General features: G+C 44.5%; 2 protein-coding genes across 12 annotated transcripts in view; one reads left to right on the top strand and one right to left on the bottom strand.

The window, feature by feature from the left end:
- AGPS (alkylglycerone phosphate synthase) overlaps positions 1 to 1,546 on the bottom strand; it is a 132,929-nt gene extending 131,383 nt beyond the window's left edge. For 2 of the 8 annotated variants that reach the window (XR_014784820.1, XM_084813788.1), the window contains exon 1: positions 472 to 1,544. Coding sequence is in view for 5 of the 8 variants with exons in the window: in XM_084813788.1 (XP_084669914.1) it covers positions 472 to 502 (31 nt within the window). In the remaining 3 variants the exon portion in view is untranslated. Of the gene's footprint in view, positions 1 to 471 lie in introns of all 8 variants that reach the window. The other 6 variants (XM_084813796.1, XM_084813820.1, XR_014784822.1 and 3 more) reach the window with 6 other exon arrangements.
- NFE2L2 (NFE2 like bZIP transcription factor 2) overlaps positions 1,250 to 20,944 on the top strand; it is a 34,138-nt gene continuing 14,443 nt past the window's right edge. Inside the window, exons 1-3 of one of the 4 annotated variants that reach the window (XM_084813926.1) lie at positions 1,250 to 1,443; positions 12,687 to 12,818; positions 19,406 to 19,624. In XM_084813926.1, the coding sequence (XP_084670052.1) occupies positions 19,574 to 19,624 (51 nt within the window). In that variant the 5' untranslated portion in view covers positions 1,250 to 1,443; positions 12,687 to 12,818; positions 19,406 to 19,573. The remainder of the gene's footprint in view (positions 1,444 to 12,686; positions 12,819 to 19,405; positions 19,625 to 20,944) is intronic. The other 3 variants (XM_084813918.1, XM_084813934.1, XM_084813943.1) reach the window with 3 other exon arrangements.

Genomic DNA, 20,944 nt, shown 5'->3' with positions numbered 1-20,944 from the left:
TCTCAAGCAACTACCACATTCTAGCAGAGAGTAAAGAGGTGCAATGAATGTACTTGTACACGAGGTAAGGGTCCCTACCTAGAATCCTGGAAAGCAATGCCAGTGTCAGAGCTTGGCAGGTGAGCAAAGGATGCTGGTAAGGAGGGGCAGCTGCCACCTCCACTTGTTTGCTTCTCATCTCCCTCTGGATTGTGCAGCAGAGCAATTCCCTAATCCTGAGCAACCCAGACAGAGTAGAGTGGAGTGGAGGGAACACCGTTATTATGTTACGACAGTCTTCCCCAACCTGGTGCCCTTCAGGTATTTTGGATGAAAACTCCCATAACCCCAGACCATTGACTCTGCTGACTTGGGCTGATGGGAGTTGTAGTTCAAAACATCTGGAGGGCTCCACGTTGGGGAAGGCTGCATCAGGGCAAGGAACCAGGGAAGGTGGCTGCGAAGAGCACCTGCCCTCCTTAACTCACTCACCTGCTCCCCCTGGGTGGTGCTGCAGTCCCATTCTCCACACCTAGAGAAAGAAAGCACATGGGGGTGTGTGTGTGAGCTGCTTCCCACCTCTGCTCATTTGGTTGCCTACAGCAGGAATACAACAGGGATCGGTAACTTGTGGTCTTCCAGATGTTTTGGCCTACAACTGTCTCCAGCTGTAGCCAGCATGGCCAAAGCTGAGGGATCATGAGAGTTGTGGGCCAAAACTTCTTGAGAGCCACAAGTTGCCCACCCCTGCCCTACCAGGAGCAGCCACTGCTACCTCCACTAGCTCCCCTTCCCCCTCTGGGTGGCACGGCTAGGATAATTGGGGCTAGCAGGCCAACCACAAATACCCGCTGACGCGAGCGAGCAGGCGGTGGCAACTGCTCCTTGTAGCCACCACCGCAGCGTAATTGCCCAAGCGAAGGCAGATGCGACGAGCGGCTGCTGCTACCTCCACTCGCAACCTCCCCGAGTAGCAGTGGCGATGTGGGGAGGAGGATCGGCCCCACTCAGGAGGGACCTCCCCCCGAAGGTCTAGCACCCTCCTGGCTGAGGATCTTTCTTTCCCCGCGTGCCGGGCTTATGTAGGCGCCGCCGCTTGTGCTCCCTCCTCCAAGTCCGCCGGCTAGCTGGCTCTGCTCCGCGGAAGGGAAGGGGCCGGTCTCTCCGCCCTCCGTCTCCGCCTTCTCCCGAGGCCAGCGAGTGGCTCGGGAGAAGGCGGGGCGGGGCAGGCGGCTGATAGTTTCCCGGCAGGGCACGACGTAGAGCGAGCAGAGGGGGCCGGGGACAGCGGCTAGGCGAGCGGCGGCGTATCAAGAGCTTCCGTTGCAGCGCCCCGGCGGAGTCCATCGGCCAGGCAAGCGGCGAGCGCTGTCCCCAGAACAGCCGCGTCGGAGCCGCTGCGCTAGCCCGGTCGTCGTTACCCCCACCATTACTGTCATCACCATGGAGCTCGAAATGCCACAGGTGAGACCCGGAAAGCCCGCCTGCAGGCGCACTGGACTAAGAAAGGAGAGGGTCCCTATGGAGGAGGGGGAGGAGGGGGACCTCGCCACAGGTCTCGAAGGGGCGTGGGAGGAGCTGGCTAGATCCGGGCCTCCTTGCGAGTTTAGTTATCTTCTTTGGCTCGGCTCGGGAGGAGGAGGGGCAAAGCGCGGAGGCTCCACCCACTCACCCGCCGCGGGGGCGACTACGCTGCCGTCATCCTCGCTTTGGCCTAGGCCCGCCCTGCCTACTGTGGCGTCACAGTCACTTTCGAGCGCGCTGACTCACCGACGTTGCTGCCCGCCTTGGCCACGGGGGAAGGGCTCGGGCAGCGGAGAAGGCTCGCAAGCGGACTGTTTATCACGGGGTCAGGGGAGACCTACGCGGCCCCGACGGAGAATTGCCCCAAGGGCTTAATTTAACCTGTTTTGTTTTTTTTAAATCTCCCTCCAGTGCTTGGCTGTTGGCGAGCCTCGTGAATTGGAAAAAGAGGGGAGTGCCTCTAAACATGTGCAGAGCGCTGCTCCTTCTTTCCTCCCAGTAGTCACCGCCTGCCCCAAAGACTTGGGATTAGGGAACAGAGTTTGCTCTTAAAGAGTAGGGATGGTTTAATTTCTTTGTTTTCCTATATCAGGTTCTGGTTCTTCTGTGGGTATGGTGCTTAGTCCTGTGTGCACAAATGTCCAAAGTGTGTGTTTCTGAGTAGTTTATTGTAATGCTTAGACCTAAGATACCACTGAAAATGAGACCAGGGGAGAGCAATCCTATGGCCGCTAGTCAGCGGCTAGATGGCTATAGGATATCTAGTTGTCTGGGAACCTCAGAGCCCATGCTCCGAGGCTGGTTCCCGGAGAACCGACCTTCCCCCCTTTTACACTGCCTTGCAGGCAGTGCGGAACAGCCCCGCACTCCGAAGAGGAGTGCGAAGTGACCAAAACGGCATTCTGGGGCGGGGAAGGTGGAAATGCCGGTACAACACATCCCATGTGTCGTCCAGCAGCCTCCTGCCCCGCTTTTCTTTCCCGTAGCTAGACAGCCGAAATTGGCTGTCTAGCCACAAATGCAGGGCAGGAGAAGCGTGGAGGGAACAACCCCCTCTGTGCTTCTCCTGCCCTGCACTGGATAGCCAGTCACCTCCGAGTTTGGAGGCGGCCGCCTATCCCCATAGGATTGTGCCCTAAGCTGCTTTTCAATGGCTAAGCTAAAGCATAACTTGCATGTCTACCTTTGCATTTTTACTCAGAAGCAATGTTCAGTGGGATTTATTTCCAGGTAACTTGAGCACGCTCCGGGAGAGAGCGCAGGACAGGAAGGCCTGGCGTGCTATGGTCCATGGGGTCACGAAGAGTCGGACACGACTGAACGACTGAACAACAACAAAAAGGACTGTAGCTTTATCTGGTTACTAAAGCTATTACCAGAAATCATGATAAGCATACACTTCGGGCATTTATTTAAAATATTTCTGTGCTACTTTTCTAAGAAAATATCCAAAGTAGCTTACAGCAAATATCAGTGTTATGAAAAATCACCCCCCCCCCCAGCAAAACATAATCTAAAAAAACTTTTAAAATCCCAGTGCAATCCTATACCTATCTATTCAGAAGCACTCCTAGGTAAGTTTGTATAGGATTGTACACTTAATCTAAAACAGCAACAACCAGCATATTAAAACAGACCAGAATTGCATGGGTTGGATCCACACTTACCCTTCTGCAAACAGGAAGGGCTCATTCCATTTGTGGAAGTGACCCAGATCCAGTGGAGGCTCCCGCCGGAGGAAGGAAAGGCCAGGAGGCAATTTTTACCAATTTCCCCCACCTCCCACACTGTTCTGGAGAGCCCCCAGACCTCTGGAGCAGTTTTTCAGGAGGCTTCAGGGGAAAGGAAGAACTGTAAAAACAAACAAAAACAAAAGCTCACTTCCTCCAGTGGGAGTTTTGTATGAGTATTCCGCTCACGGGATATTTGGATCCCACACTATAAAAGCAGCAATAAAGTCAAACACTGCAAGCCCTGGATAATAAAAAGGTCTTAATCTGTAAACAAAGTGATACAGCAGAGGTGCAGAACTTCAGGCCCAGTGATCAAATCCTGTCCTTCTGGGGCCAAAAATGGCCCTTCAAGGTTTCTCAGATGGCCATACCATTCCCCTGGCCCCAACTTTGCCCCCCCCCCCTTGTTTGATGGTTTCCCAGCTTTTGTGCAGTTTTCACCCATTCTAAAAGCTTGAAATGTCTCTCCTAAGGCTCAGTTAGTGGCAGTAAGACTTTTAAGCTAAAATAGGTTGGTGTTTTGGGGCCCAACCCTTTTGCCTTCGGCTCTGCTCATCCCTGGAATGTGGCCCCAAGAGCTTTTCTGAAATGGAATTTGGCCGTCTGACTGAAAGAGGTTCAACACCCCTGTGATATAGATGCCCCTATGCAGGCATTTGCCTGCTTGCCTATGGGGCTAAAGTGTTAAGTGGGATTTGGGTATGCATGTAAGCTCCTCCCCCAGCATCCCTGCGTGCCAGATTTCCAGTTATACCATCACGCGTTGAGTGTGAAGATCTGAAGAGGGCTGTTTAAGTTCTTTGAGCTGAATGCGTTTACAGAGTTCCTACAATTGTGAACGTTGCTGTATCAGGGTTTCCAGTCGTGGGAAACTTAGTAAACGTGTTCAGCTGAATGCGTCTACAGAGCCCTCTTCAGACCTTCACACTCAATGTGCAGAAGTCTAACTGGGTAGTGGGTGGGGACACTGGGGGGAGGGCTTACGTGCGTGCCCATGTCCACATTTTAAGCCTACATGTGAGCAGGTGAATGTCTGTATAGGGCTAGGGTGTTCAATAAATGTGCAAATACTGAGAAGGACCTCTCCCTATTCTCTCCCCACCTAATTTCACCTAGTAGAGGTACCCCAAAGAGGTGTTTTATGCACCTTGCTAAGTACCACATATATTAAAAAATGGATTCGCATGGGACTCATACACGTTGAAAGACATTCCAATAAAAACTTTGTTTAGGGGGAAATTTGTCTCCATTTTTGAAAAACTCCTTATGAAACCATAGACAAGGAAAATTGCTTTGCATGTCTTTCCCCGGTTTCCATACACGTTTTGTGTCTTCTTTGTTCCTGGGATGAAGTTGTGACAAGTTTGGAGTTGAAAAATATCTCCAAGACCTTGAATCTGACAAGAATCTTAAGTTTCCTATGTGTTTGCATAAACAGACCAACTGTTGCCTGGCATCGGATACTATGCGAAATCACAGCCATGCTGTTTGTAGTGTTGCACCTCCCTAGATTCTGTTTGTGTTTTTAAAAAAAGGAAAGAGAGGGAAAATACCTTCTTCCCCCTATTTTCTCGCTGTTCTTTACCAGTGGTGCCATAGTAAGGAACAGCGTTACTGTAGTTTTCTTGAACACAGGGAATGGTAACTTCGTGGCCTGGGAAAATATCTCTTGGTATACCACAGACTTGCACTGCAAAAAGTACTTGGTGTGAAACACAGAACATAAAATTACCTTGGCATCTCCTGACAACTGTTTCGTAATCACGCTCTCCATTCTGGTCTCTCTAGGCTTGGCCCTACGTACAGAAAATGTTATTGTATTGTTAATTATCTACTTCTCTAGAAGTGCAAAGGTTGGCACTCTCACTTGCTATATGGGAAACCAAGTGGTGAATGAGAGACACAGGCTTGCGTTTCCTGTGGCTTCTCATGAAATGTGGCTACATGGGCAGAAATATCGCAGGCTAATATCTCTGCTTATTGAAAGCCAGTGCTGTGTGCAGGGTGGAAGAATAAATGGCTGTGTAACTGTCATGTAGATATCACAACGTTTAGAAAATCGTTATCTATTACAGTAGCTGAGTGCTTGGGAGGAGGCCTGAGGCAAAGACGAGTGCCTGCCTTTCTGTGAGCATTTCAACCCCTTTGTTATGATTGAAGTTAAGCTTAAATGTCAATACCAGCCCTTACATGCTTCCTATGAAAAGATTAAGGGCTAATGCACACAATTCCTGGCTTTTGGTTGTTTTTGAAATTATTTTTGTGGCAGCTGCTCCAGGGAAACAACTTATCTGGTTACTTTACCTTGACACCCCCCCCCCCCCCACCGCCTGCAATTTTGCGTGTCATTGCTTCACTTACTTGGATGGTATCAGCTGTGGCATGCACAGTGGTGACTGGATGCAAAAAATGATGCAGTTCTTGTTTCTGCAATAGTTGTACAGAGGAGAGAAGCAGGGGCAAGAGAAGTTGAAAAATACCCGCTGAAAGGATGTTCTCCTTCCCGTCTCATCATTCTGGGTTCTGTTCATCATGATCAGATCAAATAGCCAGGGAGCAGTTCTCATGGGCGGGGGTGGGCGGGGGGAGGCTGTGAGCTTATGATGAGATGGTCAACTGTGAGGCTAGTATAACTTCACAAAATGTGATATTAGGCTGACAGTGTTGTTACGTTGGTCTTCCAGGCAGGTAGAAGACACAGGTTTTAAGACTTGGGTGGAGCTGGCCCAAATGAAATGTGCCAAACCTTGCGGAGGGGAGAAAACAATGACAAGTCATGAATAGCCCTAATAATGGAAGCTCTTTCAGCATGAGTATGCAGGCAAACAGAAGGTTACCTCTGAGATCTAGGTGTAAATCATAGTATTGCAAGGTGGCTTTGGGCAAGTCAGGGAACCAGTTCACATGTCATGCTAGCCCATGGTGGGAGATAAGCTAAGAGAGTCGGTTGTTTTGCAAACAACCTACTGTACTCCTGCCGTGCTGGCCAGGTATCCCAGCTTCCTTTGTGGTGGAAACCATATCCCGCTGTCACTCGTGCTGGCTTTCCAAGCCTTTTCTGGGTCCCTGATCTCTGCCTGTGTGCAACAAAAAGGGGTGGGGGGCCCTCCAACTCTTTGAAACTTTGCAGGATGGGGACGAAATTTAATATACCAGTTCCCCTTATGTGGAACCACCACATGCACTACTGGATAAATGTGTGGTGCTGCTTTTTCATGGAAAAGTGAGGATTTAACCACCAGTGAAACAAACCATTTGCTTCCCTTCCCGCTCCTACCCCCTCTTCCTCAGTCCTTATTCCGTACCCACCACCACAGTTTCCAAGCCTTTGATGGTTCCCCCCTCACCAGCAGCAAACCAACAACACAGAATAAAGAGAAACCTTTTATTGGTATACAAAGCAGCTTATTTGGCTTGCTTAATACTGGGGTTGCTTAATTCTGCCTTGAAGCTACCCATGTGAACAGTCTACCAAATAGAGGGGTGAGGCTCCAACTCCTTGACTCTTTGCAGAAATTGGTTGAAATTTAATATACAGGTTCCCCTTATGGGGAGCCACCACACGCACTACTGGAAAATTGTGTGACTTTGCTTTTTCATGGAAAAGTGAGGATTAAGTACAGGTGAAACCATTGGGGAACCACGCACAGGGTGGTGGTAGAGATGATTTGGAGTTACAGACACAGCTGAATGTGGCAGGAAAGCAAGTTTGCTCAGAGACTGCTTGAGAGGAGCAGAGTGGTGGCAACATTTTTGGCTGGTCTTGCTGAGTGGCTCTGTAGGTGATTGTTGTAACCCATGCTGGCGTGCCAGACGACATGCTAACCCGCTGTAGGTAAAACAACCTCTGCTGCACACTGAGTTCTCAGGGTGGGTTGTTTGAGGGAAACAAGCCACAGTGGGTGGAAAAAACAGCTCAGAGACGATACACTAACCCATCGTGGGTTGTTTCAGAAAACAACCCATCATGGGTTAGTGTGTCGTGTGAACCCAGTCAGAATCTTAACCTCACTACTCAGTCTTAAACACTTAAGTAGCAGTGACTAAGGTTGCAATCCGATTAAAGACATTTTAATTGATTAATCATATTGGCTTGAATTCAGTGGTGTCAGTGGAACCAGGAGGGGACAATTTCTTTCCCTGCTCCCGCAAAATCTGCTTGAGGGATGGGAAACCCTCCAGAGTAGAGGGCAGAGGGCTGCAGGGGAGAGAAGAGAGGGAGAAAGTCCTGTTGCGCTAGCAGACCTCTGCTGGCATGACACTGAATTTAATCCATTGGTTTTAATTGAATAATCGATTGATTGAATTTGCATATAGGTAGAATAATATTTTGAAGCAAGAACCACACTTCCTTTGTTTTTACATGATGTATGCATGTGTCAAACAGGCATCATCTTAGAAGAGGCATTCCTTCATGCATGTGAATGAAGGAGGAATGCTTCTTTTAAGATAGTGCTTGCCATCTGCAGTTTTTTTATATAAGTGCTTGTATTAAAAGCAATACTTTTTGTCAAAAGAGAATCTGTGCCCTGATTGATCAGGGACATCTTTTTAATGGACATAGGATTGCATTGTAAGATGGAATAGAGGAGGTGTTATGCAGACTAAATTAGGTTACTACAGCTTTGGAGATCTTGGCTGAGTAAATTAAGTGCTTGAATATATTTAGAACAATTGTGTGCATATTCCTTATGATTTGAGAATATTTGCAGATGTGAATAATGGCACAGGACTAGCACTGCTACTTAATTGTGGAAACTTTTGAAGGCACATTCAATTTTGGACTTAAAGGTGGCAGTTGTCAGTCATAGTTTCCCTAAAACGGCCCTTCTTGTTTTTTAGCGTGCAAACTTTGGTGTTCTGAAAGCCAGAAATAAGTTGGGAGTTGTGCAATCATTTATTTTTCCCCAGGGTGACTTTGTTTTTGGAATGAGTATTTCACAGTACAGTTCTAGAAGTCAGGATATACTTGTTACCAAGGGTAAGGGACTGGAGGTTATAACCTGTTATTATTTAGAAATGACTTCTCTAGCTAAAGATTGGACTTTACTGTTAATTTTTGCATCTTACAGCAGTGTAACTGTAAAGTAATTCTTTTCATATGAACTTTCTATAAACAGGAATATAAAGCTGTTTCAGCATCTTGTGCTATCAGAAGAAAATAGAAAAGAGGAAATTAACTTAATATTTTTCTGATTTTAATTTCAAGGTTACATATTTTCCAAAATCGTTGGTTTTTGTTTACCTAAAAAGATCTTTCGAGTAAAAACGTATGAAATATTGCTAATTTAGTTGATAACGATCTATTATTTGGGGCATATTCCCATTTAGATCTTATGGCAAAACTCCTGCTTTTTATTTAGGGTAAGGATTTCATCCTAACACTTACAATCTCTTCGACCAGTGTTCCCCAACCTGTTGCCCCCAGATGTTTTGGACTACAGCTCTCAGTATTCCTGTCCATTGGTCATGCTGGCTGAGGATGATGGGAGCTGAAGTCCAAAATATCTGGAAGGCACGAGGTTGGGAAGGCTGACCTAGATAATGGTATGATCAGAACCAAATGTGAAATTCCTAGAAGAGAGAAGATCCTGTAGCAGGCAGAGCCAGAAGCACTTTTCTAACAACAGCAGGAGTGTTCCTTTGTAGCCAGGCAAACTGCTCTGCTAATCATGTTAGTAGGTGGCCACTTGTGAATTGCCAAAAGAGTGTAAGAATATAAGAGCCCTGCTGGATCAGAGTTCAGCCCTTGTGCTAAAAGAATTTCTGCATTGCTGTTGAAAGAACTTAAATAAACACACATAAAAACATAAGAAAAGCCCTGCTGGATCAGGCCAAGGGTCCATCTAGTCCAGCATTCTATTCACACAGTGGCCAACTAGCTGCTCACAGGAAACCCGCAACCAGGACATGAGTGCAACAGTATCCTCCCGCCCATTTTCCCCAGCAACTGGGATACTTAGGCAAAAAAGAGGACATGCATCACAGAGGACACATATTTGGATACAATTTGCATATGCTAATTTATATGTATAGATATTATATAATTATTAGAAATAATAATTCTAATGTAAATAGAAATACAGAACATCTCACTTTAGTATGGATGACTGTAAACAGATGACCTGTGGGTCTTGCTCAATCTGCTAGCAGACTCCTGGAGTTGGAGGCAGCCTTAGCCGATTCCCCACCTCCCCTTGCAACCTCCAACTCCACCCTTCCCACTGTTCCAGAGGACCCCCCACCCTCCAGAACAGATTTTTTGTGTGGGTGACTGCAGCGGAAGGAAACAGTCAACCAAGATCTCCTCCATTCTGTCAGGGGAAATGCTCTGCTGCTGGACTGAATTATATACAATGAACATGTATCAGCCCCCCAGGGGAGAAGCAGCAGGTGAGGGAAGGGTTAAGCAGCACTCCTGTCATGTCTCTGTTCAGAATCTCTCCCCTTGCCTTAAAGAAAAGGCTCATCAGGGCATATGCACGCAATGTATACGCAGGCCCATAATGGTGCACAGGTCTGAGCAGAAATCAGTTGGCACAAATTAAACATTAATCTACTGTAGGAGTGTTCTGAATTTCAGCCAAAATGAAAAAGTAGACCACAGATTAACAGCCTAGTTAAACTTTGTTTTGGCCGCAGTTACCACATTCCATTCCAAAGCAACCTATTACGTTAGTTTAGAGCACACTTTTGAAACTTGGAATGATTGAATTCTAATTATTTTTCATTTCTGTGATAAAGCCTGCTCTGGGGGAAAACTTGGACTCTGCAGAGAAAAGTATACCAAAAACTGTAAATGTTAGTTAGAAGTGCTAAAAAGTACAACAAGATGAACAGTCTCTGGAAACATTTCCTCTTCTGCTTATGCAACTGACCAGTTTTATAACAGAGAAGGGTCAAGCGAGAGTTGTGTGTGCATACAAAAGTAAAGCTATCGGAACTGGGAAAACCTGATTTCGTGGTCCTGATAGCTGACAAATCAGAATTGCTCAGCCTAATAGCTTTATTGGATGTTTGTCTTAATGAGACAAATAAATTGGCATTTAAGAAAGATAAATAGAAAAAGACATCATGTTATAACATTTCCACCCTGACAGAAGACAGTGTTCTAAAGTATTTAGTGTGCACTTTAATCCTGTACTATCCAGAACCAGATTACACCTCCAATTTAAAACAAACATACAAACTTTAAATCAAGTCTGAAAACTGCTAAAAAGCAAGCCCAGAACTAAAAGGAGGGTTGGGCGACACACTATACACTTTGTCCTCAGCTTACTGTTTTCTGAGTTGTTACCCATTTTGAGTCATATGTCCTTATTCCTCATCCTCATTCATAATGACCCTCTGGCCTCTCTTTGCCTTTGACCTTCCAAATCTATGCCTAACTTGCCCACATTCTGCTAAAACCAAAATATTGTAATAGGTGTAATGCTGCAATCCTGTACACCAGGGGTAGGCAACATGGTGCCCGTGGGCATCAGTGTGCCCCCAGACACCTTCCTTGGTGCCCACCGAGACACCCTACTCCTCTCCATTTTTATTTTAAAATATTTTGATATTTTCTTACTGGCAGCTGGGATTGTTTCAAAGTGAAGTGGGAGAGTCTAGCTGCTGCCAACTTAGTTTCCCATGAACACCTCTGTGCAGGTTACTTGTCCTTTGCAACTAGCCCATCCGTGGCAGCCATTTTGTGGTTGTGCCTGGGATAATTTCTCAAATTTCCAAATGTGTCCTTGGGTCCGAAAGGTTGCCTATCCTTGGTGTACAGACTTACCTGAAAGTAAATAATTTTGAACTTATTGGGACTTTCTTCAGAGTAGACTTAATAGGATTGGGCTATAAATGTGTACCTTACAGCCCAGTCCTATTGAGTTAGGTCTATCCAAGTATATTTTGAAATCAGTGGACTAAGGTGTGCCCAACTCTGCATAGAATAAAGCTGTTGATTTATGAAGAAGCGCTGGGGAATGCATTGGAAAGCAATGATCCAGTACATGTTTGCCTATTCAAATTCCCTACTGCACAGGCAAATTGATGATTGAAACAGGTCAAAAATGGCTAACTCTGCTATCCTGTGCATGTTTAGTCAGAAGTAAGGTCCACTGTGTTCAATAACACTTAGTCCCAACACCTGTTCTCTGTTGCTCCCAAGGCCAGGGCTAGAACCAATAGATAGAAATTGCAGGGAAAGAGATTTCACCTTAACACTGGGAGAAATTTCGTAATGGTGAGAACTGTTCAGCAGTGGAACAGATTGCCTCAGGAGGTGGCATGTTCTCCTTCACTGGAGGTATTCAAGCTTTGACTGGATGCTCTCCGAGGCCCCTTCCAACTCTGCGTTTCTACGTAAGTGTAGAGTGTAAAAAGATTTCCAGAGGGGTAGCCATGTTAGTAGCCATGTTAGTTTGTTTCAGCAAAAACCAGAATAAGTCTTGTGGCACCTTGACAGCAAACAAATTTATTATAGCCTAATAAATTTGAGCCCACTTCATCAGATTTAAGAATGTAGCCAAAGTAGTTTTGTATCAAGTTCAGACTATGTGTCTCAACCACATAATCAGAAAAAAATATATGCAAATTTTGAGCTCACAATTGTGCAAATATTACAGGTCTGGATTCATATGTTGCTTGATCTAATTCTCCCCCAAAGTTAGCCTGCTTCTACTGTGTGCAGGACTTCACTTTTTAAAATGGGTAGTTCTGTATTCCATGTGAATTCTAAAACAGAGGTATTTTAGAGGCCTAGCTAGATAATCTTCCACACTACCAGATGACTTGGGAGAAAGAGTAGGATATCCTTGAGGCTACATAGTTTTTATTTATTGTGAAGGTACATCTTGGTGGCTCTGCATGGACCTGCAGTCCCTTCGGAATCCACTCAGAGTACAGTCTTCAGTGTACTGGCTTCCTCTCTGTGGAATTCCATGCTTCTTGATATCAGGCAGGTGCCAGTGTGGTTTTGCTTTTGGTCCCTGCTGGACATTTTTATTTAAACAAGCCTTCCCTGATTGATCTGTTTTATTGACATAATCTGATTTTAAGTATTTTAATTCTGTATTTTGATTATTTCTCTTTCTCTTATTGTTCACCACTTGGGAATCTTGTTAGATACAGAGAGGTATATCAATCCAATCAATCAGTCAATCAATCAGTGATATACCTTGCTTCTTTCCTCCAGCCATTTTGATTTCTTGCTACAAAAATTGCTGAAATTTTGTAAGTAATAAACAATTGCAGTCTTAGATTGACCAGCCAATATACTGTATGCTTTTTTTATGCAGCTCTTTTACATAGTACTACCAAATGTTAGAATATTTCTTTATTTCACAATTGCCCTTAAAGGAAACATGAATTCTGATAGGAGAAATGTACACAATATATATTATTAAAAAAACCAGGTTTTTAAAAATGCAGGACATTTAAAACTAGCTTTTTTTTTTTTTTTAGAGCCTCGTGTGGCGCAGAGTGGTAGGTGGCAGTATTGCAACCAAAACTCTCCCCACAACCTGAGTTCGATCCCAGCGGAAGCCGGGTCTCGGGTAGCTGGCTCAGGTCGACTCAGCCTTCCATCCTTCCGAGGTCAGTAAAATGAGTACCCAGCTTGCTGGGGAAAAGGTAGTCACGACTGGGGAAGGCAATGGCAAACCACCCCGCTATAGTCTGCCATGAAAACGCCAGCGCAAGCAGCATCCCTCTAGGGGTCCGTAATGACCCAGTGCTTGCACAGGAGGAACCTTTTTTCCTTTCTTTTTTTAAAGAAAAATTCAGCTGCAGCATTTCAATATATGTGACAAAATTCCAGTTGTTGCCCTATTCTCTTCTGTCCGTGGAACTTCTGATGCGGACTTCTCTCCCCCAGTGGAATGGCCTCCCCCATTCATTTCAATAGATTCAGGCAGCCAATCCAAACACATTTCCTTTGTTACTGCAGACCTGCTTTGTTAACTGAAATGAGGGCTTTCTCAGTGTTGGGCGTGTTGTTTCAGTAGGTTTGAACTACACGAGAACTGTGTCAGTCCCTATGCTGATGTTTGCTGCTATTCCAAATGAGATGGTTAGGTTTAGAAGGATTCATGGGCATCTCTACATCAGCCTAAAATCCTGCATTTAAAATGGGGCTTTCTGCTTCTGTTTTAAATGCAGGATCACGACTCCCTTTTTCACCTGTTTCCTTTCCCCCCACCCCTTTCCCCCTCCTTTTCCCCATATCTGAGTCTTCCATTATCTTTCATTGATCTCTCTCCTCTTCTTGATGCTTTTTGTCTCTTCACGAGGGAACTCAGGCAGAACACAATGGGGTAATTTGATAGCTCATTATCTGCGATCTATTTAAAAATGGAACAAAGGGCATTTAGTGCAGGAGACGCCTTGGATGATCACGGTGTCATGTAAAGAACCTGCAAACTTCCATGAAAGAGCAATCTCAATCACACAGTAAAAGGTCAGTGTGAAGGGGCCCATGTGGCAGCCCTGTCCAAAAGAATGACTGTGGTGAAAAACCCCTGTGCAGTTCGGTATTTCTTCCTGGAGGTACTTTTATTAGCACTTCTTGTTAGCGCTACACCACTAAATCAGCTTATAGAAAGCTGCTGCCGGATCTAGCCAGTGTGTATGGCTGTAGAGAAATAAGAGTTTTAAAGAGCGTTAAAGATGATATGAAAGAGCCATTGCTGCTCACAGAGTAAACACTATTGCCTCTGCTCAGACTAGTTTTGCAGGTTTTTGCTCTTTTAAGAAGACCAGCAAGGACATGGCAGGTCATCTGTAAGCATGTGAGAACGGCCAAGGCTAAACAGAACATGCTGGACTTGTCTCGCCCAGTGATAATGTCAGGACAATATCAACTTCTAAAAATGAGCAACAACACAGAATTATTCTTTCTAACCTTTTATTTTGTTTTATTTATTTCAGAGAATTTCTATACTGCTTTTCATTCTTTTTTTAAACCCCTGAGTGGTTTACAAGATAAAAATCAATAATTTTAATTATTAATTTAATTGTCAGGTTAAAAGAGTGGATTTGCAACAGATGTATGTGTTATTTAGATTATCCCTAAATACTAATGCAGAATCAGGATTAATTTAGAGAATATTGTTTTGCTGGTCTAGCAGTGTGGTTTTGTTGGGGTGATTCTAATAGGCTTACTTAAAAAAAAAAAAAAAAAAAGATCCTGGAGATATTGCTTATCTACAATCTATGCACAAGGCCCGATAGAAATCTAGGATTTTCTTGAGTTCTGGAGAAGTTACATAGATAATCAAAATAGTCTGTGTGGACAAGCTCATGAGCCAGAAAGAAACTAAGCTGAGGCATTCATTGAACAAAAGTGTGAATAATTATTACTGCACAGAAGCTGAAACCATGGTTTCAAGTTGATTTGTTTCAAACAAAGCATGGTTAACATTAACCACAGTTTTCAAGTTCAGACTATACAACAAGCTATGTTTAAGCAAAAGTGGAAGCTTCTGAACTCCTCCTCACCTCCGCACTGGAAGAGGAAAGGGAAATCGAGGAGGGCACTAGCTAGAGACTTTCCTAGGCTTGTTCACATCATGCTAAACTATGGTTTAGCATGATGTCCTAATGCAGATACAAGCAAGCCAGAGTTAAGGTTGGACTCGATGGTCTTATAGGCCCCTTCCAACCCTACTATTCTATTCTATGAAGGTACACAAACCATGGTTTAGCATTACATCCAAATGCAGTTGATATAAATAACCACACATACTACTGCTTTGGGGGGAGTTTTCAAAAAGGTACACTGTGAGCCTTTCTACACGAGGCTTTATTGTGAAGTCGTGATTCCTCACTCGCAGTAGTTTGGGGGTGCTTTATACGACATTGTCATCTTCCAAGTCTTCTCCCATTCTTTGCAACCATTATGGCATTTGTTTCTAACGTGGAAAGTCTGGTATGAATGGGGGCATGAAACCCAGGTGTATTTGCACTAATCCACAGTGCCTCCTAGTGGTCAAGTAATGGAATATATAGAAAGGCAGAGAAAGACACCCCCCCCCCCGAAAAAAAAACAGGTGAAGGAGCTGATCTTAATCCCACAAATAATCCAGATGCAGAAGCTTTGGTAAAGTGGCAGGTAAAAGCCTCATGTAGAAAAGCCCGGTATGGGCACAAATGAATCGTTTCCACGTACAAGTTGCAGTAAAGTTCTCATCCTTAAAGTGCTTCCCCTGTCCTAGGCCTATAAATGGGCTTCCTGCTGCCATTTTTTTATGATGACATGTTGTTGTAACAACTGCATCTTTAAGTAAGGGGGGATCAGTACCAAGGATAAAGGACAAGGGGTTGGATCGAGATTTATGCACATGTAACTGGGCTGGCGAGAGTGGACTTTCCTGCCCTGTTCTCCCCATGGACCAGCCCCGGGAAAATGCTACACAGAGGGTCAGGGGACCCTGCTGAATGGGAGGAGCTGTGTGGGGTGTGTGGGGGGGAGGCACCTGAAAATTGGGCAGAGGCACCTTCCGTGAGCAGAGCCCATATGTCGGAAAGCAGATCCTGGGTCCAACCCAAGATAGTCTAACTGCATTTGTTTTCAGGATCTCTTAAATTGTACATTGCATTCAGGTTGCGTGGGTGTTCTCCTGCAAAAGCAAAATTATTTTTGGAATAAAAGGAAGCTGACAAAAATGCTGTTTCTGAGGGAGGAGGAAGCTATGCATTTTATGGATGGCTCATTGTTTCCAGATAGGTTTCAAAGCCTGTCCTATGGAGTAGTCCAGGAAACTTTTTTTAATAGGTTGAAGCTTCTTCTTAATGTCTTGTTTATGGTGTGCATGTCACAATAACCCGGAGTTTAAAAACAACAGCAACTCTGTTATTGTGAACAGGCAAGCATGCTGGTGTATATTGCCTGATAGGTCTTGCTGTGACCAGGAGTGGCTAACCAGGGACATTCTGTCCCTGGGTTATTTTCCATGATGTGCGAACCAGCAGCTCTAGGTTGTTTCTCCCCCGACAAGCCAGAGTTGGTACCCAAGGGTTAACCTGAGTATAAGGTGTGGATGTGATATGGAGCTGTACTAGGTAACATCTCTCCTTCATTTGCTGAAATTCCTGCGTGAAGTTTCAGAAACACTGTTGATTTCTTTGGTTGGAATCCTGTGCACAGCTAAGCTATTCAAATGGATGGTTTCAGTTTTCAATGGACTCTGCTCCTCCTTTTCTTACGTTACGCCACCATCATGAGAGCTAGCAACTTGCTTGTTTACTTTGTCAATGCGAAACTGTAATTCTCAAGGAGCCAATTTTTCAACCAGATCTTATGCTGTATGTGGTGTGTACAAAGACACACATACCTTGTACAAGTAGCCAATAAGTACTAATTATCTTGGTAGATATCTCACTTCCTTAAACTGTGTGGGTTGGATCCAGACTTAGTCATTTGTTATAGTAGAAATCAATGGACTTAAGTTAGTCATGATTAAGTCCCATTCAGTGGATCTACTCTAGGTATGACTATGTCCGGATCCAACATTGTATGTTCAAATTCACATTATTGTTAAATTATAACATATAGCAAACTTTATTCTTTTACGTCCCTTTCAAGCATTTATTTGCAGTTCTGCTCCTGTGTTATGCTTACCATAGTTGCTAGTCAGTCTTAATGACTGGAAATTATCATTACATTGGTCTACTTATTTTGAAATCTTAGTTGAACTGAAGTATGCTAGATACTGCTGGAATTTTGTGAAATGGAATGTGATTCCAATGTGTTTCTGTTTGTGGGATGTCAGCAATAGTTCAATGTACTATGGCCACATTCAATGTATTTTACATCCTGCCAATATTTCAAATGTTTCCTTGTACTGGTTTTGCTTGTTTTTAGTATATCAGTACCAAAGAATGACATCACCTGAAGTGATAGATGGTGCATAAACTTCTAGAACATAACCCAGTCAACCACTGGGAGAGCTGTGACCAGAGCTGGAAAAATCAGTACCTGTGCATTCGTTGAATTTATATCTTGTCTTTCTGTTGGCGTGCTGAAGTCGGTTAACAAAATTGCATGAGATTATGACAATTCCATACAAAACTGTAGCAAGCATAGTCTTGGATCCAATGTCACATGAGTGGAACTCCGCTCGCACAGCAGGACTTACACTCATGTAATGGGTCTTTTCCGTCCACTCCTTCCCCGTGCAGCTCCCCTAGATGTGATCCAGAGCATCTCCCAACCTTCTGAAGCAGATTTAGGGGGCACCGGGGGGGGGGGGGGCTGCAGGGGGGAGGGGAAATCCATTCCACCAGTGGTTTCCTGTCTGCTGGCGAAACATCACCAGTGGACCCAAGCTATAAGCAGCATCATATACAAGATGATTCCTCAAATACGTTGGGGAGATTTGGCCCGTCCTTTGGTTACTGTCAGGTAAAGGTCTTTCAGTGGCCCTGACAGCAACAACAATGGAAAATAGGATGACTTTTGCCCTTTCTTGGCTGCTGACAGTAGCAGCACTAATGATTGGGGCAGGGAGAATGATGATTTCAACACATGTCTGTAGCGCGTGGCAGCTTGCATTATGTCTTAGATATGATTGGGCTGAAGTACTCTTACGAAATGCTGCATCTCTTTGTAGAAGTCTAGAAAAGGCTCCTTTTCGCTAGTGTTTTTTAAAAAAATAAACAGAAGCTTGGAAAGATCGCAGTTGTTGGGTAGAAAAAGTATTGTCTTATGAAAAGTGTCAGGTTTTCAAACTCTCCATTCTGAATTGATTGATAGCTGTTTGCAGAAGACTTAATCTGGGTACAGTAAAAACAACAATCCTGCAACTTTTAACAGCGGATATTTTAGTGGGAAAGGATTTTTCTTAAACGTTTTATGGAAGCATTCCAACCAGATGAAAAGTATCCTGGCCATCTAATTATAATCTTTTTTCCCTCCTCCCTGAATTCTCAGAACAGATTTGAGATAAAATTCCTGAAGCATGCATCTGTGTTTTTTGCTTTTTTTTAACTGAAGCACTCACGACTGTTGAGTAGTAATACATGACTTTCTGTAGAGAAAATACAGATCTCATTTGTGATGAAACCTATTGATCAATACGAACTAAAAACTACTCAAGGAATATGATAGCTGGGGCTAAGCTAACCGTTCTAGACCTGTTTTGATTAATGAAATACAGGAGCAAAATGGCATTTATTGAGATGCACGGTTGCTGTGAGTTAGTTGTACTTTGCCCATTTTTAACCTTTGTTCCCTTAAGCTTTTATTCATACTTGATGCAGGACTTGGAACATAGGAAGCTGTCTTGTATTGAGTCAAACCATTGTTCCAACTAGCCAATATTGTCGACACTGAGTGGCGGTAGCTCTCCAAGGTTTCAGGCAGGATTCCCTCTTGGCCCCACCTGGAGATGCTGGGGATGGAACTGGAGACCTGCTCACAAGCCAGTTGCTCTACAACTGAGCTACGGCCCCTCTAATCCAGGACTGCATGGGAAGGTTTACAGATGGCTAGCTCTTCAGTCTCTTCCCCTACTTCGGGCGTTTCTAGATAATGCCCTTGCACTCATCCTCAGTGTTGAGCAAATGCAATGGGGCGTATTGTTGCTGTTGGATTCTCATAGTGCTACAACATTTACTTCTGAAAGGCTAGTGCAGCTGCCAAAGACCATTTTCTTTGGCACCATTCTGTTATGGTGGTGAAGGTTTTGAGAGTGCTAGTAATATGGAATGTAGCCAATGGGACTTACTCCCAGGTAAGTTTGGCAGGGGTGGGGAACGTTTTTTGGCCCAGGGGCTGGACTGAAAACTTCCCGGGGGTGGTGGTGTCACATGCCAGCAGTGGGCATAGCTAGAGCCTGAAGTGGATGTGGCCGCCCACTCTCTCTCTTTGGGAGACTGCAGCCTTCGCTTTCTAGTTTCCAGAAGACTTTTGTCTGGACCATTTCAAAATGGCTGTGGCCATATGTCTCTTGGCTCTCTTGGCTCTAGGCCAGCAACATGAGAAAGAAGCAGGAAGAGAAATGAAGGAAAAGAAGCTACCAGTCTCACACTTAAAAAGTGAGGCAAAATGACAGCCCATATCAAGGGAGAGTAGCACTGAGGGCCAGAACCACACATGGTCAATGCCACTGGACCCCAGCTTTCTTAAAAGAAAAACAATGGTGAGGAAGTCCTCTGATTTGGCTCTGTACCTTCTCTCTCAGGACCAAGACAAACAGCCTGATCCGCTTTGGAGTCGGTTTTACAATACATAATTCTGAGGGAATCTTCTACTCAGCCCACGGAGACCCTCCATGCCTCCCTGCAGGACTGAGACAAGTCGGCTTGATTTTTATTTTAAATTTGAAGCAGTTTTTTTCCCCAGTTAGACCATGATATGGAGTGATTCCCCACCTCCCCATGATAAGCATTTGAGCAAGAAGGTTAGTGGCAGTCCATTTGAAAAAGCCTGTTCTCCCTCTGTCCCTGAATTTCATTACGTACTTTCCTGTAAAGATTGTCTACTCTATAATTAATTAATTTTTTTAAACCTCCTGGCAGGGATTTAAAACATTTGGACCACAGAAAGCTTTTGTTATACACCTAATATAAAAATCTAAATATGGGGTATTTCCTTTACTCCTTTGTTTATCCTAATGCAAATATGTTTGCTAAAGAGCAATAAGAGTTAATAGTCAAACTTTACAATGCACACAGAGAGTTTCACATAAAATGTATAACTGACTACCCAGATGGCAAATGCTGATATGTAAATCTAAAAACATGAAATTTTCCGTTGGGGTCCAGATGGCGGCTTAATGTGAATTGTTTAACATTTATGTTTATCTTATTAAAACTGCCTTTTATAAGTCCAGACTAAGCTAGCAATGTAGCTTGGAACAGACTCTGGAAAAGTGTATCAGTAAATGAGTAAAAACACCAAATGCCAGTCAGCATTTAATTTTAAAAAAGAGAGGGGTTCACCGCCAAGCTTGTTGGGAAGCCATATCATTTGCCTGGGAAGCCGTGTTCTTTAGTCATTGAATGTATGAGGACAGGTAGTGAATTTTCAGTGGAGAGTCAAAGGCATTCTATGACCTGGTTTGCATGCAATGCTAGATCATGGTTTATTTAACCCTTGGTTTGTTGCCCTCCCCAGGGTTTGCCTGGCAGATGAACGAACAAACCATGGTTTGTTTTCTCAATTCTTGAGTTGTTTCCCTCCTCCTTTGCCCGCTCCCTCCCTGTATCCCAAATCCCTTTGTGCAGCTGCAGTACTGGCATGTAGAGCAGCTGAATTTTTGGACCACCCTTGCCCGCCACCAATGTAGCCTGGTGAAACAACCCACAGTTCTGGATTCAGACATAGTGACAATCCATGGTTTAAACAACCTAGAATTTACAACCCAACAGCAAACCATGGGTTCTTTTTCAGGGTTGTTTGTGGTTAACAAGCCATGGCTTGTTATCACAGCTGGGATTGCACATCACAACTACCCCTACCGTAGGTTAGCGTTATGTACAGACCCAGCCTGTGTGCCATGGGGAATTTTGTGTTGGATCCAGATGTGCTGTGAGCAGAGTTCGGCTTGTGCAACACTCACACCGTAGGAAGAGTGGGAGGCTATTTTTCAGATTGCTCCTTCCCTCTACAGCCCTGTGCCCCTTCAAACTGCTCAATAGGATTTGGGGAACCCTCTGAAACAGTATGGCCAGTTGCATGGGGGGCTGCAAAAGTAATTGGTGATAATTGCCTCCCCCAT

The sequence above is a fragment of the Heloderma suspectum genome, chromosome 1 (genome assembly GCF_057233095.1).
Source record: "Heloderma suspectum isolate Gila_16-S chromosome 1, 16-S_ref, whole genome shotgun sequence".
Taxonomy (NCBI): Eukaryota; Metazoa; Chordata; class Lepidosauria; order Squamata; family Helodermatidae; genus Heloderma; species Heloderma suspectum.
This window is presented reverse-complemented; position numbering and strand designations above follow the sequence as displayed.